General features: G+C 48.4%; 1 protein-coding gene across 3 annotated transcripts in view; it reads left to right on the forward strand.

The window, feature by feature from the left end:
- INPP5D (inositol polyphosphate-5-phosphatase D) overlaps positions 1-18,274 on the forward strand; it is a 150,310-nt gene that overhangs the window by 82,570 nt on the left and 49,466 nt on the right. For all 3 annotated transcript variants that reach the window (XM_025404627.1, XM_025404629.1, XM_025404628.1), the window contains exons 7-10: positions 4,559-4,639; positions 4,764-4,835; positions 5,886-6,009; positions 16,760-16,866. In XM_025404627.1, coding sequence (XP_025260412.1) covers positions 4,559-4,639; positions 4,764-4,835; positions 5,886-6,009; positions 16,760-16,866 — 384 coding nt within the window. The remainder of the gene's footprint in view (positions 1-4,558; positions 4,640-4,763; positions 4,836-5,885; positions 6,010-16,759; positions 16,867-18,274) is intronic.

An 18,274-nucleotide genomic window follows, 5' to 3' on the forward strand; every position in this document is an offset into this window, starting at 1 on the left:
TACGGAGAACATGTATTTGTGTTCTACTTGTGCAACTTTCGAAATTCAGAAAAAAAAAGTTTTGCTTTCTCCGAGGTGAATGATGGGTTAATTTCTAAGGAAGTAAAAGCAAGTCTGGACAAAACAGGGGCTCTGCCCGACTTTTGAGCTTAAGTCACTTGAGTGGAAGAACACACAGTCAAGTCTTTGAAGTAGATTAGAAGAGAGACAAAGCCTTGAGAGAGAGGCCAGCTGCAGTCCCAGTTACGGTGCTGCCGGGTGGAGGCCAGTCTCTGCATTTGGTGGCAGGACAGAGCAGCCACACGATGGAGGGTGGGTCTTGCTGCCACACTCCCCTCCCCTTTATGAGACTCTGAGTCTTGAAGAAAAACAGAAAAGGTTATTCTTGATGTGTCTTCAGGAACTTAGAAATCAAGGAGGGAGTTGAGGCTGCCTTGAGGAGAGGAAAGAACATTGGCCCATGGATCAGAAACACCTGAGTTCAAAATCTGATTCACCCTCGTGGATCTTTAGTCTCCCCATCTGTGAAATGGGGACAGTAATATCTCTGCAGGGTTTGGTTAAGGAGTGAGTGAAACTGGGTGCGTGAGACATCTGACCCTGCTAGACTCTCACCAACATGAGGCCCTTTCCCTTAAGTAGGCAGGACAAGCTGGGGACACCCAAACCCCTGTGTGGTTACTTGAGGACTGCTGGGAAGTGGGAAATGCAATGTTATCAAAATGCTGGCTGGCCTGGGGGATGGGGGAGACCTGGGTCTGCCCTGTGTGAGAAAGAAGAGCCAGTAACCTCCCCTGGATGGTTAACCTGCCTTGGAGCCCCACTTCCTTTGTTTTGAAAAGTGCAACTGAAAAGCAAAGTGAAAAAACTGGGTCAGCTGATGTAAACCGTCAGGCCAGTCTAGCCATTCACAGGCTAAGCTGTGAATTCTATCCTCAACCTCGACACTGGTGACATTTGGGACTGGATTGTTCTCTGTCATGGAGGACTCCTGTGCACTCTAGGAGTCCTCCACATCCTGGCCTTTACCCATGAGATGCCATTAGCATCCCCCAGCTGTGACAACTGGAAATGTCTCAGACATTGTCACATGTCCCCTGGAGGGCAAAATCACCACCAGCTAAGGACCACTGGCTAGCCCCCAATTCAAATATCAGATCTATACTAGCTGTAAACTCACCACTCTGACTCTATTCCCCCATCAGCAAAACAAGGATTAGAAAAATCAAGACATGTGAGGATTAGATGACTTAATATATTGAAGATATGCTTGGCACATTGTAAGAACTCATCAAATAATCATTAGGCAGAAGTATGGGGAAAGCTTCAGCATTTTTCTAATACTTTTTGTTTCAAGCACAAATGCCCAGTTTGTCAGTAACTTCATTTATGCTAAGATCTTGTCAGATCTCCCCTCCCAAAAGTCACAAATCCAAAGAGAGAGCCGGTGGGGGGCGGGGGACCTACAATTGCATGGTGACTGCCCAGGGTGAAGGCAGATCATTCCAAATGTCCTCTACTGTGGAAAGGAGGAAGCTTGAATCTGTGTTACCATTTCAATTATTTATGAGATAAATAACCCTAGAACAAGGGAATCCTACACTATCCCATCTCCTGACCAGCTTTTCTTCTCAACCAACAGGCAGCCCTTCTGTTGTCCCTTGCCTGAGTCTTAGCGCCACCCCTTCAAGCCACTTCCCTCATTGACAATAACTATAGAAGAATTGTGAGTTTTATTAAGAAGCAAGGGAAAGACCAAAAAGTGGTTAGAGAAAGCACTGACAATTATTAACTGCTGTGATGGTGGTAGTGATGGTTATTGGGACAGGGAATGGTGTGGTGTCTAAGGGTGATATAGATGGTGATGACAGAGGTGGTCATGATCATGGGAGGGCTGGTAGGAGTGGAGATGGTGGTAGTGATGGTGATGGTGATGGTAGAGGTGGTCATGATCATGGTGAGAGTGGTACGGTTGAAGATGGTGGTAGTGATGGTGATGGTAGAGGTGGTCATGATCATATGGGAGTGATAGGGGAGGAGATGGTGGTAGTGATGGTTATGGTGGAGGTGGTCTTGGTCAGGGTAGGAGTGGTAAGGGTGGAGATGGTGATAGTGATGGTGATGGTGGAGGTAGTCATGATTATGGTGGGAGTGGGAGTGGTGGAGATGATAGTAGTGATAATGGTGGTGAAGGTGGTCATGATTATGGTGAGAGTGGTAGGGGTGGAGATAGTGGTAGTGATAGTGATGGTGAAGGTGGCCATGATGATGGTGAAAATAGTAGGTGTGGAGATGGTGGTAGTGATAGTGATGGTGGAGGTGGTCATGATCACGGTGGGTCTGGTAGGGGTAGAGATGGTGATGGTGATGGTGGAGGTGGTCATGATCATGATAGGACTGGTGGGGTGGAGATGGTAGTAGTGATAGTGATGGTGATGGTGAGGGTGGAGGTGGTGGTAGTGATGGTGATGGTGGAGGTAGTCATAATTATGGTGAGAGTGGTGAGGGTGGAGATGATGGTGGAGGTAGTCATAATTATGGTGGGAGTGGTGGGGATGGAGATGATGGTAGTGATCATGATGGTGGAGGTCGTCGTGATTATGGTGAGAGTGGTGGGGGTGGAGGTGGTCATGATCATGGTGGGAGCGATGGGGTGGAGATGGTGGTAGTGATGGTGATGGTGGAGGTGTTCATGATCATGGTGGGAGTGATAGGGGTGGAGATGGTGGTAGTGATGGTGATAGTGATGGTAGAGGTGGTCATGATCATGGTGAGAGTGGTAGGGTTGAAGATGGTGGTAGTGATGGTGATGGTGGAGGTGGTCATGATCATGATGGGAGTGATGGGGTGGAGATGGTGGTAGTGATGGTGATGGTGGAGGGCATCATGATCATGGTGAGAGTGGTAGGGGTAGAAATGGTAGTAGTGATGGTGGAGGTGGTCATGATCATGGTGGGAGTGATGGGGTGGAGATGGTGTTAGCGATGGTGATGGTGGAGGTGGTCATGATCATGGTGGGAGTGATGGGGTGAAGATGGTGGTACTGATGGTGATGGTGGAGGTGGTCATGATCATGGTGGGAGTGATGGGGTGGAGATGGTGGTAGTGATGATGATGGTGGAGGTGGTCATGATCATGGTGGGAGTGATGGGGTGGAGATGGTGGTAGTGATGGTGGTGTTGGTGGTGATTGTGGTAGCCATGCTGATGACTCTGGTGGTGCTATTGAAGGGGATCCCGTTGATCATGGCAGTGCCATTGATCATTGTGACAGAGGCAGCAGTGGTAATGGAGGTGGTGATAGTAAAAGTAGTTTATTAAAGTAGCCAGGTAGAAAAATTGAGGTCAAAAGCAAGTGCAGCCTGGCTGCTATATTCAGCAAGGGGTGAGGTAAAGGGACATCACCTGGCTGGTGATAACCCTGGTTCCATTCTGCTTTGTGTTCACATCAGTCATACATGTATCTGACTTTCTCATTCCACCTCTTATTATTAACTTAATAAGGTATGAGTAACTTAATAAGGTATCTTATTAACTCTACATTTCCACACCTGGCAGCATGTCTAACATAGAATAGATGCTTTATAAATGTTTCTTCTGTGAATAAGTGCCTAAGACCATGCACTTGGCATCAGGCAGACAGGATACATGTTTTGCTCTGCCATTTACTAGCTGTGCAACCTCAGACAAGTTAGTTCATCTCTCTGGGCCCTGTATATACTGAACAACTTTACTGAGCATCTTCGTTGGCCAGACACTGTTCTGAGCCCCAAGGCTGCAGTACTGAATACAGTCCTCTTGATCTCCATTCTCATGGAGCCTCCATTCAGCAGGGAAGACATACAGTGAACACATATTGGAAGGAGATAACTTTAGCTGGTGGTGACTGATATGGAACAAAACAAGGTAACTTGATAGAGGTGACCTGGCAGCTATTTTAGACAGGGTGGTCAGGGAAGACCTCTTTGTGAGGCTGAGACCTGAATGATGAGGAGGTTCCCCTCCCAGGGGAAATTGAGTCTCTGGAGATTCCTCAGAAAGCTCAAGGCAGAACTGACTTGAAGATGAGAGCGGCTCGGATCTTGGTGGGGCAGTGGGGGGGCGGAGCGCTGCATCATATAGGACCTCAGAGGGTAGGGAAGGGGTCAGGATCATTTTCTCCTCTACATGGAGAACTGTACTGGGGTTTCAAGCAGCAGGCTGGGTCTATTTTGGGAGTAGGATGGGAACACCATGCAGGAGGTGTAGGAGGGAGGAAAGGTAATATGCAAGGACAGTCCTCGAGTTTTGTTTAAGCAACGGAGTGGGTGAGGTGAGAAGCACCGGGGGAGAGACAGATTTAGAAGGAAGAAGAAATGAAGATCTATTTTTTGGCCATGTGAATTCTGAGAAGATTGTAGAGATCCCTGTGTCCTCATCTGCTGGAGGGGATAATAATAGAACTTGTAGGGCTGCGGGGAGAGTGGAATGGGGTGAGGTGCGGAGAGCACCCAGTGCGTTGCCTCTCAGTGGTTCAGGTTCAGTGATGCTGCCCTGATCTTCTTTCCCTCCTTTCCCAGGTTCCTGGTGAGGCCAATCCCATCAACATGGTGTCCAAGCTCAGCCAACTGACAAGCCTGTTGTCCTCTATTGAAGACAAGGTACGTGTGGGGCTCCTGTGGCTTCTCTTCGTCCCCTCTTTGGTCCCCTCTTTGCATGGAGAATGTCCAGATGTACAGGCTCGATGTCCCCTTGACCCTCTGTCTCTAACGCTGCTGCCCACAGGTCAAGGCCTTGCTGCACGAGGGTCCTGAGTCCCCCCACCGGCGTTCCCTTATCCCTCCAGTCACCTTTGAGGTAAGTGGCCGTGGGACAGCAGAGCCTGGGCTTGGGCTCCACAGCTGGGCAGAGAGACATGTTCTGGTTCCTGTGGAAAGAGGGATTGAGGCTTGAGCTGGGGAAGAGCAAGGAGCCCAACAGCCAAGAATGGCAGTCAGTGGACCTGTGTCACTGTGACGGTGGTTCAGCGTCAGAACGGGCACCCAGAGGTGACTGGGAAACCGCCTTCAGAGAGGCACTGCAAGGGAGGAGTGTCTCATTGGCCCAGGCACCATGTAAACTTTGTCCTTCTCAAAATGGCAGAGATGAGTGATATCAGACAGGGCTGCAAAATACTGCCTCAAGTGGGTAGGGAATTCAGAAAAACAAAACAAAACAAGACAAAAAACGTGCAACTCCTATGATTTCCCTGAGAATGACTGGATTAGACCCTCCAGGCTTGACCCAAAATGTGTTTTTCTTTACAATCCCCAGAGATTCTAGTACATTCAGCCCAGCACTGGTCCCACATTCAGGAATCCAGGATGAGACCCACACCCCCTCCCCACCACACACATTCCCCACCCCAAAGTCCTTTCTAGACCCTGTGATAATCCTCTATTAAGGTAAATTTCCATTTTCTGAGCATGCGTACACAACTGTTGTGGGGTTTTTTTTCTATCATTATCAGTAAATGTTCAATCAGTGGTTGTAAGAAGGCCTGGGAGTTTAAATCTATTACTAAAATCCTTTCCGGAAGTAGGTGACACATCAGATTAATGAGTGTTGTCAAAGTCATCAGTGAATGAACCATTTCCAGCAATTTGTCTGTTTCCACCAGCAAACCTGTTGGCAGAACGGCTCCCCCACACACAGCGGACAAGGGGGGCGCCCCGAGAGTCTCTGTGATTCCCGGGAGATGCCTGTGGAAATGTGCATGTGCACTGCTGGGGCAAGAGAAGCCCAGTGGCCCTACGAAGGACGCCCACCAGAGGTTGCCAGCCATGTAGACAAGGGGCTCGGGCCGGGGGAGCCTTGCAAAAGCCCAGGCAGAAAATCAATGAGTCACACATCTCTTCCCCTTCTAAGGTGAAGGCAGAGTCTCTGGGGATTCCTCAGAAAATGCAGCTCAAAGTCGACGTTGAGTCTGGGAAACTGATCATTAAGAAGTCCAAGGATGGTTCTGAGGACAAGTTCTACAGCCACAAGAAAAGTAAGACCCCTTGCGCACATCAACCACTGGCTCTCACCTGCCTGTGGAATTCCTGCCCTGTCAGCTCACCTCTCAGAAGGCCTGCCCTGCAGGTCTGTCTTCCGCAGGCATGCACGCGTGCGCGCGCTTCTGTGTGTGTGTGGGTGTGTGTGTGTTTTCTCTTCCCCACCAGGACTCAGTCTGATCCATGCTATCACCTCTCAGTGCCGGGCACAAAGCCTTGCACAGATGAGGTCTTGTTGACAATTGGGTAGTGTCTGTAGCACAGGATAAACTAAACTGTGAGTACATGGACTCTGGAACGAAACTTCCTAAATTCACGTCCCAGCTCTGCCACTTAGCAGTTGTGTGACCTGGGACATGTCATGACCAATGTAGCCCTCAGTTTCCTTATCTGTAAAATGGGGATGATAAAAAGTACTTGAATAATATGCATAAGGCTCTTTAGACTAGAGCCCAGCATGTAGTCGCCACTTTGAGAGTCACCTGTTATTAGCAGGTTCTGAGAACCATCAAATCAACTCATCCATAAAATGGAAATTCTTCACACGGCAAATGCATGTAGAGAAGCTGCAGTGGGGCAAGACAAGGGGATCCAGTGCCAGCAGGACAGATGAGGCCCCTGCCCACGTGGAATTTATATTCTGGTGCATTGAGTAGCCGATAAAGACTCAAATACATCTGTCAGTACAGATGGATGATCTGTCAATACAGTGGATGATCCGGCTACGAAAAGTGCTACAAAGAAAACAAAACAGGGCAATGGGGTGGAGGTTAACTGGCAATAGGGGATAGTGTAGAAGGGGCAGACAGGGAAGTTTCCTCTGAGTAAGAGGCACATTGGTGGAGACCCCAAGGCTGAGAAGCAACCAGTAGGGCAGGGGTCTGAGGGAAGAGCATCCCAGCTAGCAGAGCAGCATGTGCAAATGCTGGGACATGGGCACTGGGGCTAGCAGGCCAGGGCCCAGGTTCGGGAGGCCAGGCAGGGTGTCAGGAGGCAGGGGGATAGGCAGTGCCCAGTGCGGGGCCACATGAAGCTGGAGAACAGCAGCAGACAGAACCGGGGGTTGACGAAAGCGTGAGAGTTTCCTGAGCAGCCTCCGGTTCTGGCTGATGGCGAATGGACATCTTTCTTCATTTGGGTGGCCAATGAGTTCCCCTGAGAAAACTGATCAATGCGTAGACCCTTCCCTCAGATAAATCCCAACCTTCACATAACAGTTTGCATCCCTTGTCAGGTTTTAAGACCACTATGAAGCCCCCCAAGTCCCTGTGGCTACAACATTTTTTATTTAGTGTCTCAAAGTTCATTTAGAGGGGCATGGTTAAGGTTGCCACACTTAGCAGATAAAAATACCGGAGGCCCAGTTAAATGTGAATTTCAGATAAACAACCAATATAGTATATGTATGTCCCAGGCAATATCTGGGACATACTTATATGCAACAGTGATTCACAGTTTTTCTGAAGTTCAAATTTAACTGGGTCTCCGGTATTTTATCTGGCTTCTTCAGGCATGATCAGCATCTTTCTTTCTTTTTTTTTTTTTGAGACAAAGCCTCACGCTATCTCCCAGACTGGAGTGCAGTGGCGCGATCTTGGCTCATCGCAACCTCCGCCTCCCAGGTTCAAGTGATTCTCCTGCCTCAGCTTCCCGAGTAACTGGGACTACAGGACCACCACCACGCCCAACTAATTTTTTTTAATTTTTAGTAAAAATGGGGTTTCACCATGTTGGCCAGCCTAGTCTCAAACTCCTGACCTCAAGTGATCCATCTGCCTCGGCTTCCTAAAGTGCTGGGATTACAGGTGTGAGCCACCGTGCTCGGCCATCTTTTGTTCTTAATAAAGTAGGATGCACTAAGTGTGGGGAACTGGGAGGACCTTGGCAGGGCCTGTGCATTCAGAGTTCTCACTGTCTCTGTGTCCTTGGAGATAGGATGTTCTGTCCCCCAGGTATAGGGAGGGCTCCTCTCACATGAGGGTCTGTAACCTGCTTTAGAGGAATGTCAGAGGGTCCTTCCTGCACCTGCCGTTGCTCAAATTCCTTCAGCTTAAAATATTCAATATGCTTAGGATGCCCTATTTTGGAATAATGCATCCTGAATCCCACTGATAGCACAGTGGGGTGCTAGTAGCCCAGCCTTGAGTCCCAGGTCAGCCACTTGTGACTTGGGTCTGGTGTCTTCTCTCTGGGCCTCAGTTTACTCTTCTGTCCAGCAGGGATAGTAGTAGCGTCTTGCAGGGCTCTCATGAGTCTTATGCGGGTGAACATCCAAGTACCTGATGCCCAGCCTCCAGGGAGTGCTCAATACGATTGACTGTCACCACCACCACCACCGTTATTATTACCCTTCCAGGGTAGCGGTGAAGGAGACTGATCTCAGGGAATGGCTGGGGGTGACATCATAGTGGTCATAGTCCTGCAGAGGGGAGCTCATAGCATCATGGCGGCCCCTGTGTATAGTGGCAAGTTGGGCAGGAGAAATGAGGAGTCACTGATGGTTTGAGCAGGAAGGCTGTGTGGAAGGTGAGCTTAGAGTGGTGGTTTCCTCTTATCTGTTGATATGGTTTGGCTGTGTCCCCACCCAAATCTCATCTTGAATTGTAGCTCCCATAATGCCCATGTGTGATGGGAAGGACCGGGTGGGGAGGTAATTGAATCACGGGGGCGAGTCTTTCCCATGCTGTTCTCATGGTAGTGAATAAGTCTCACGATACCTGATGGTTTTATAAAGGGGAGTTCCCCTGCACAAGCTCTCTTGCCTGCCACCATGTAAGACATGACTTTGCTTCTCCTTTGTCTTCTGCCATGATTGTGAGGCCTTCCCAGCCATGTGGAACTGTGAGTCCATTAAAACTCTTTCCTTTATAAATTACCCAGTCTTGGGTATGTCTTTATTAGCAGCATGAGAACAGACTAATATATCTGTTAAGGAGAGAGGGGTGGCCCCAACTTGGATAAGAGGAGATGGAAACATAAGAAGAGTGAAGATTGTCAGAGCACCTGATTACTAAAAAACTTAAGATTGAAAGAAACACCTCCCAGGTTCTGAGAAGTGCTGTGAACTTTTGTCAGTTTAACGCAACAGACATTTGCGTAAAATCTTCCATGGGCCAGCCCTTCATCGTGAACACTTCCTCTAAGGGTTTACTGTGGAGAAGGGAATGCTGGCACATGGGCAGGTATTAGAATGTGCTCCAGGGGGAGGTTAGTCCCGAGGGAGGACTGATTAGCTCTTTTGAGGAGTAAGGGCAGGAGGCTTCACACCACCGAGATGGCTCTGACTGGGATTTGAAGGATGAATAGGATTTTGCCAAGCATGAGGCAGGGGAGGGCACTGGGACTGAGAGAATGGGGTGTGCAGGGAAAGGGACAGGGCATTAGTGAAATCACGCATTACATGTTGCTCATCTCTCTCTGTGATTCTGGAGAGAGAAGCAGCTGGGCATGCCATCCTAGGTGTGAACAGAGCCTTGAATGCCCGAGTAAGGATTGGAGCTGTTGCTGCTGAGAGGTGGGTATTCTCCTTTGTGGAAACAGATCAGGGATGGGTGAAAGAGCTAAACTAGAGATCACTGGCCCTAAGAAAACCCAGCTCTAATTAAGAATAGCTATGTGTGGGTGCAGTGGCAAGCACCTGTATTCTCAGCTACTTGGGAGGCTGAGGTGGGAGGATCACTTGGAGCCAGGAGTTTGAGTTCACCCTGAGCAACATAGCAAGACCCCATCTCTAAAAATTAAATAATAATAATAATAATGCGCTATTTCAGAGCAGGTTTGTGAGCCCTGAAGAGTGTGGATGCCCACAGACTGCCAGCCCACTCTCTGGGACTGTGCCCACCTGGCTCCAGTCTCCTGCCAATCCAGGATGGTGGAGCCTGACTTCCTCTCTGTGGTGACACCTGTCACATCAGAGCATAATTGACTGCTCACAAACACCCTCCCCCTGAAAAGGGAAAGCTCTTTCCTTTATACACCCTGGACTTTGCAGGCCCCAGCTTGGGCCCTGGGGCTCAGCAAGTGCGTGCCCAGGGATTGCCAGTTGCCTGAGGCACTTGCAACGTCATCCATCATAAATCCCAGCTCTGTCTCCTCCCTTTAATGTGGGCTTCACAAAGGCTGGGATGTGGATTTTTTGATTGTTGTTAACCACTAAATCCCAGAGCCAAAACAGTGCTTAGCACAGAGTAAGTAATCAGTAAATGGATGTTGAGAGAATGCACACATGAATCAGTGAATGAATGCAAGAATGAAGGAACACACGGAACACACACAGGAATGAGAATGAATGTAATAATCAATGAACGCATGCATGAATGAGAGAATGAAGGCAAGGATGAATGAATCTATGTATGAATGAGCGAATGTGTCCTAAACCAGGTGAGATCATACAGTTCTTATGGATGCATGTTTAAGTGGCTTCAAGGCAGTGTGGTTCAGGAGTGGGGGCTCTAGGTAAACTGGATGCATGTGTTGGTTCCTTGACTTGCTAATAGTATGATCTCAGGTAAGCTACTTAACTCCTCAAAGCCTCAGTGATGCCTCCACAAGACAGGGGTTCCTACAGGGGTTGCTGTGAGAGTTAATGGGGTAAGGTGTGTCCTTAGTGCAGAGTCTGGCTCATGGTGAGTTTCCAGCCATGGTTATTATGATAGAGTGGCGCTCGCCTGGAGGGAATCTGGGGTTGCAAGAGTTGGAGCTTCCTTACCCTATTTTGATCACCATGTTCATGAATAGCTTTGGCATCATGACCTTCTACACATAGGGAACAGCCAGTTGCTGTATGTTGAAATCATAAAGTAGTCATGCTCTGAGTACCTGCTATGCACATACCAGGCTTTGGGATGCGGAGGTGAACCAGCCAGCCGGGGTCCTAGCTTTCAGGAAAGTTGCATTCAAGTCAGGGCAAAGGAGAAAATAAGCAAACACACAAATATACAAACCAGGAATGTGTCAGGGAATGATAAACTCTAGAGCTGGGGATTTAAATGGAAAAATATGATAATAATAGGGAAAAGCCTTTCTGAGGACATGCTGTGCCATTTAAACCAAGACCTGAGTGTCAGGAAGATGCTGGCTATGCCCAACCCAGGCAAAGAGGCCATTGGGCTCAGTTCCAAGGCAGGAGCAAGTATGGCGTGTGAGACGGCTGAGCAGCCAGGACTCAGACGAGGCTGAGGCTGGACACGGGCCAGGCATGTGGGTTTGCTGAGCCAGAGTACCGGGCTCACGTTCCTTCCAAATGCAGCAAGCCACCATTAGGAGGTTTTCAGCTGGGGGGTGGCGTGATCCCACCTCAAAAAGATAACTCTGGCTGCTGTACTGAGAACAAACTATGGGAAGAGAGGAAGAGTGGAGGCAGGGACACCAATTAGGAGGCCATGATAGCAGCCAGGCAAGAGGCGGTGGCAGCTGGAGATGGGAAAAGGCAAACGGAGTGGGAATGTTTCAGAGGTAGACCAGCCAGTACCCGCTGATGGATACCATGTAGCAGGACAAGGGAAAAGGAACTTCTAGTGTTATTTCACTGGAAAGGTGGGGCGCTGACTGACCCCAATGGAATAATAACCCTGATCAAACAAGATGTCACATCCTGGAGGCAACCACACAGTCCTTGCAAACAGATGGCAAGGAAATTCAGGGGAAGGAGACATGGCCTGATCACAGCAGACTGGAAAAGTCTCAGGGCATTTGGTTAGCAGTGGTAGGAATCGGATCGTGGGATACTTACTGAGGTGCAGACGAGGCTGATGTGATTTCCCTTTGGGGAGGCTTCCAGCTCAAAGTGATGGTTGAATGCTTGCTTGCTCTGTCACCATCTTCCTTCTGGAAGGCAAAACCCACAGGGAAAGAGAGAACGGGAGAGCAACAACATTCTGAAAGCCGGAAACGAGATGGATAGCGAGAGCCACTTATAGGAACCAAAAAATGAAACCCTAAGCAGGTGGAAGGAAAAACGGAGACACTGACTCACACAAAACCCACAAAGGGCTCAGGAGCTAAGAGCCTCGGGGACCCCGAGAAGTGGGGTGAAGGTGGAGTTATACGGAGCAGGGTCAGATGGAAGTCTGTTTAAAGAGAGTTTAGCCCAACAGAATCCCCCTCCACTCTGTGTAGCCAGTGGCTCCTCCTCATTCCTTTGGCAGAAGATTGGATATTCTTCTTTGGAGAAGGTGAAGGGCTGGGAGATGCCAGGCCTGCTGCAGGCAGGAGAACCTACCAAAAACAGAGGACTAAGGGACGGTCACTTGCTGAGTGCTGAGACCACAGCCTTCTTCCCTGCCCAGCTCCCAGGATGCGGCTGGCTCAGCCCCACCCTCCCCAGGCAGGAGTTAGAAGTCTTCTCGGGGAACCTTGATCAGCCCAGGGGCAAATACAGAAAGGTGTTGCCATCACGCAGTTTCCCCAGGATTCAGCCCATCAGACCACCCTGTGGAGAAGCCCTGCTTGACACACCCCACCTCACTGTTGGACACAGATACAGCCAAGGATCACCAGACACTGGAGGGAAGCCGGGGACAGGAGACAGGGGACACAAAGACAAAACACTTGGAGGGATCAAATTCTTTTTTTTTTTTTTTTGAGACTGAGTTTCACTCTTGTGGCCCAGGCTGGAGTGCGATGGTGCGATCTCAGCTCATAGCAACCTCCATCTCCTGGGTTCAGGTGATTCTCGTGCCTCAGCCTCCCAGGTAGCTGGGACTATAGGCATGCACCACCACGCCTGGCTAATTTTTGTATTTGTAGTAGAAATGAGGTTTCACCATGTTGGCCAGGCTGCTCTCAAACTCCTGAGCTCAGATGATCTGCCTGCCTTGGCCTCCCGAAGTGCTGGTGTTCCTGGACCAAATAGGGTCGGGCTGCTATTTCTTGTGGCCCAATAACAAGATGCAGATGAACATCTTGTTATTGAGGAAGAGAGTTTTTATTTTCTGTAACTGGTTACAGGGAGAAGGCCTGGAAATTATCACCAGACCGACTCCAAATTACAAAGTTTTACAGAGCTTATATACCTTCTCAGCTGTATGTCTATATGTAAGTGTGTATTCATCAAAAGATTTATACATGTATACATATAATTTATACATTATATAAATTAAAAGAAGTGACTAACTTCTTTTAATTTATAACTAAGGTCTGAGTCCTGAAGACCCTTCCTCTGGAGCCTCAAATTTACTTCATCTAAATGGGTCCAGGTGCTGGGGTGATTACCCTTATCTTATCTCCTGCTAAATCACGGAGGTTTGTGGAGTTCCTTCAGACCTCCAATAAACTTGTTAAATCCTAAATGGGTCCTGTTAAGAATTCCTTGCCTAGGCAAAACTTTTGATGGGCTTTTGGTACATTCCAGCCTTTGCATAAGGGCACTGGCTTTTAATATTTAACTTAACCACTCAGCCGGTACTGAAACAGTTGTTATGGAGGCCTGCGTGAGTGAGGCCTGGCCTGCCACACCGGGATTGCAGGCGTGAGCCACTGCGCCCAGCCTCAGAGGGATCAAATTCTATAGTTAAAAAGAAATGGGCCTGTGGAATAACAGAATTATATCTAGAAAGGAATAGTAAGAGAATAAAATGGAAGTTAAAAAAGAGGAGGAGGAAGAGAGAAGGGGGAAGAAGGGGAAAGTGAAAGGAAGGACAACTCTGGGGCAATGAAAAATATTATAGCAGTAATTAAAAAAGATAAGAACCCAATGGAAGGGTAGAAAGATACAGTTCAGAAAAGTTCCCAAAAGGCAAAACAAAAGGAAAAAGTGATGGCAAATAGGAGAGGCAAGATTTTTACAATTTAAAAGACCAGTTCAGGGCTGGGTGCAATGACTCACACCTGTAATCCCAGTGCTTTGGGAGGCCGAAGCAGGTGGAACACTTGAGGTTGGGAGTTCAAGACCAGCCTGGCCAACATGGTAAAACCCCATCTCTACTAAAAATACAAAATTAGACGGGTGTAGTGGTGTACACCTGTGATCCCAGCTACTCAGGAGGCTGAGGCAGGAGAATTGCTTGAACCCAGGAGGCAGAGGTTGCATTGAGCCAAGATCCACGACTGCACTCCAGCCTGGGCCACAGAGCGAGACTCCATCTCAAAAAAAAAAAAAAGAAGAAGAAGACCAGTTCAGGAGGCCCAATTCAAAATAATAAGTGTCAGTAAGAGAAAACAGAGTGAGAAAATTTATTAAAGAATTCAGGAAAGAGTCTCAGAACAGAGTAACACTTGCCTCCAGGTTGAAAATGGCCAAGTGCTCACACAACACAGGAGGCCCACACAACCCCGGAAAGTCTCATAGCGCTGGGCTCCAAGAAAAGAACCTAAAAATGTTCAGAGCAAAAGACAGATTTTACACCCTGTGTCAGGGGCCCCACAAGACCACCCCCAGGTTCTGTGATTCCCTCAGAGAATTCGCAGGACCCAGCCGGCGATCATATTCACAGATCTGATGTATTACATTGAAAGGATACAGAGCAAAATCAGCCGCGGGAAAAGACACAAGCGTGGGGTGAAGTCTGGAAGAAACCAGGCACAAGCTTCTAAGAGTCTGAGCCTGAGACCTGAGTGTTAGGAAGATGTTGACTGTGCCCAAACCAGGGAAAGGGGCCATTGGGCACAGTTCCAAGACAGGAGCCAGTGTGGCTGGTGAGATGGCTAGGCGGCTGGGGCTCAGACAAGGCCGAGACTGGGCAGGGGCCAGGTGTGTGGGTGTGCTGAGCCAGAGTGCCAGGTTCACGCTTCCTTCTTCTTTTTTTATTTGAGATGGAGTCTCACTCTGTCGCCAGGCTGGAATGCAGTGGCACGATCTTGGCTCACTGCAACCTCTGCCTCCCAGGTTCAAGCAATTCTCCTGCCTCAGCCTCCTGAGTAGCTGGGACTACAGGCACCCACCACCATGCCTGGCTGATTTTTTGTTTTGTATTTTAGTAGAGACAGGGTTTCACCATGTTGCCCAGGCTGGTCTTGAACTCTTGAGCTCAGGCAATCCATCCGCCTCAGCCTCCCAAAGTGCTAGGATTACAGGCATGAGCCACCGCGCCCGGCCCACGCTTCCTTCCAAGTACAGCGAGCCACCATTAGGAGTGGCTCAACTCTTCTGTGGAGTCACATAGGACACACTTCCCTCCTCCCCCAGTGAGGTGTGACAACATGTGTGAAATGTGGTTGTTAACTGGGGACTGGTCACGTAGACACCCTCTACCTGGCAGGTACCCAGATTCCAGACTCCCCAAAGGAAAACAGGCGCTCAGCATAAACCATCTTGTTTGTACAAACAATGTAAGGCACAGCAAGCCACTCATCAGCTCTGGGAATGGTGGGAGCCCTTCCGAAATTTAAGTTCCCAGATGACAGCAAAAAGCCAACCTTTCAAGCAAGCCCTTCTAAGGACAGCAGTCTCAGACCTGCTGTCCTAACTCTTTTCTGAACAAGAGAATCAGAACAGCATTGTTTCTCCAGCAATCCTGAAACAAGGTTCCAGAGTCTGGGGGATAATTATTTCAAATTTGGAGTTCTGTCAGTTAAGTGTGAGGGTCGAATTTTCAGACACGCAAGGCCTCTAAAAATGTATCACCCATTCTTCCTTTCTTGGAAAGCTACTAGAGATGTTGCTCTGCCAAAATGAGGGTGTAAATCAAGAAGAGGAAGACATGGGGTCCAAGAAATGGGATTTAATATGAAAGAGAGAGAGAGAGAGAGAGAAATAAATGTATTCCTGGATTATGAAGGCCCCAAGGGAAAGGCTGTGCCTCAGGCCTAGAGGTCACCAGTCCAGAGAAGACCCAGAGGCTCTGGGAGAGGCTCCCTCAGGACAAAGAAACTGATGAAAGTATTTGGTCACATGGAAAAGAGAGTTACAAACTGGGGAAGAATTAGAAACCATAAAAAAAGTATGGCAATTACTAACTCCAGGAATAACAAAAAGTTGTCTAGAAAAAGAGAAACAATCAGGGCTGGTCTGTCAATAGCATTTCTATAATCAGAATAACAAACACTGAGTACTTATCTGGCCAAAATTAGGATATAATTGTTAGAAGGATGATGTGGGGACTGAAATTATGCATTGGCAGGGAGTCAAGGCTGGGAAGCAGGTTGTGTGTGTGAAAGAAAGTTAAACCTTCATCTTCCATAGTGGACAGTCAAAAATGTATTAGGACATAATGAAAACTGAAACATTAGAAAGTAGCAATTTAAGCATTTTTTTTTTTCAAGAAACAGAGTAAAATTCCAAAAGAATCCATTAAGAGAGTTGAAATTGGTTGCCTACAGGGAGCTGGACATTGAAGGGAGGTTGGGTTGCGGGGGACTATTGTTTGCAAAAACCTATAGAACAACTTGACTCTTTTAATTGTTGATGACAGTAAAATGTAAAATCAAATTTAGATGTAAATTAAAAGCAAAGCAAAAGAAGGAAAGGAGGAAGAGTAAGAAAGAAAGGAGGGAGGGAGAAGAGGAAGAAGAAGAGGAGAAGGAAGAAGAGAGAGGGGAAGGAACGAGGCAGGGAAAAAGATGAAAAGACGATCATGCTGTCTCTGCTCTGGTCAGGCCAACTCTTGCTTGTTCCAGACCTCACCCTCCCCAAGCATGAGCCTCTCTTGGGAAGAGCAGCTGGAAGCAGAGGGAGCTAGGAGACCAGACACAAACTTGGGCTCAGCTGAGGGATGGGAGTTGATAGTCAGGTGCCTGGAATATAATGGAGACTGTTCATATTGGTTGAATGAGTGGATGAATGAATTAATGAATTTCTTTTCTCTTAAGTCCTGCAGCTCATTAAGTCACAGAAATTTCTGAATAAGTTGGTGATCTTGGTGGAAACAGAGAAGGAGAAGATCCTGCGGAAGGAATATGTTTTTGCTGACTCCAAAGTAAGTGACAGCAAACTTCTAAAATGGGCTGTGAGGTAGGGAGGGGACACATGCGTTTTGAGGCTCGCTGTGTGCCAGGAAGTGTGCATCATTAGCTCACTCAGTTCCCAGAACAACCCATTTCATACCTGGGAAAGGTGAACTTAGAGAAGTTGAGGACCATGTTCCAGGTCGGCCTGGATTTGAGCTGTCACTGTCTCAGGAGCAGGGAGGCTTCTCACTTCGCCCAGCTGCCTCCCAGCCTTGAGGCCACATCCTTTATCACCCACATCTAACTCAGCCCCACGCCTGGAGGGAAGGCTTTTAGCTTCCCTGGGCTGGGCTTGGGAAACTTTTGGGACACTCCTGGATGGATGGATAGATAGATAGATTGATTGATTGATTGATTGACTGACTTGAGACAGAGTCTTGCTTTATCATCTAGGCTACTGCAGTGGCATGATCACAGCTAACGGCAACCTCCACCTCCTGGGCTCAAGGGATCCCCTGACCCACCTCAGCCTCCTGAGTAGCTGAGACCACAGACACACACCAACAGCTAATTTTTTATATTTTGTAGAGACAGAGTCTTGCTGTGTTTCCCAGGCTGGTCTCGAACTCCTGGGCTCAGGCAATCTTCCAGCCTCCACCACCCAAAGTGCTGGGATTATAGGTGTGAGCCACCCCTGGATTTAAATCTGAGTCTCGACTGGAGCTCCAACCCAGAGACTTTCATTTCAATACTTTGCCCAACTCTGCAGAAGAAAGATGCCCCTGCCAGGACGGGTTCCTGGGGCAAGAGATGCTGTGGGCCACTGGGGAAACCCAGGCTGGGCCTTTGTGCCCCCAGAGTAGGTTCTTTGTGACCTCACCCCTCATCTCAGAAATTCGAACCAGGGGCCAAAACACATCATCGTGGCCTCATTCATTGTTCTCTGCCGTGCAGCTCATGTGAAGCAGTAAAAATGGATTGCACCAGCCTGAACAACATAGTGAGACCCCATGTCTACAAAACAAAAAAATTAGGCCAGGCACGGTGGGTGCCTTATGCTCGTAATCCCAGCACTTTGGGAGGCTGAGGCGGGATGGTTGCCTGAGACCAAGAGTTCAAGACTAGAGTGCAACATGGTGAGACCCCATCTCTATGAAGAAAAAAAAAAATAGTTGGGTGTGGTGGCATGAGCCTGTAGTTTCAGCTACTTGGGAGGCTGAAGTGGGAGGATCGTTTGTTCGAGGCTGCAGTGAGCTGTGATCACACCACTGCACTCCAGCCTGGATGACAGAGTAAGGTCCTGTCTCAAAAAAAAAAAGATTGCAGAGCGATAAGGTTGTCCATCACATCAGGTGCTGGCTGACATCTCACATCAGGGACCCCCAGCAAGGCCAAGGGACAAGGGCTTCTGGTGCAGGCCCACAGTGATAGCTCCCC

Source organism: Theropithecus gelada, chromosome 12, assembly GCF_003255815.1.
Source record: "Theropithecus gelada isolate Dixy chromosome 12, Tgel_1.0, whole genome shotgun sequence".
In the NCBI taxonomy this organism is placed as follows: Eukaryota; Metazoa; Chordata; class Mammalia; order Primates; family Cercopithecidae; genus Theropithecus; species Theropithecus gelada.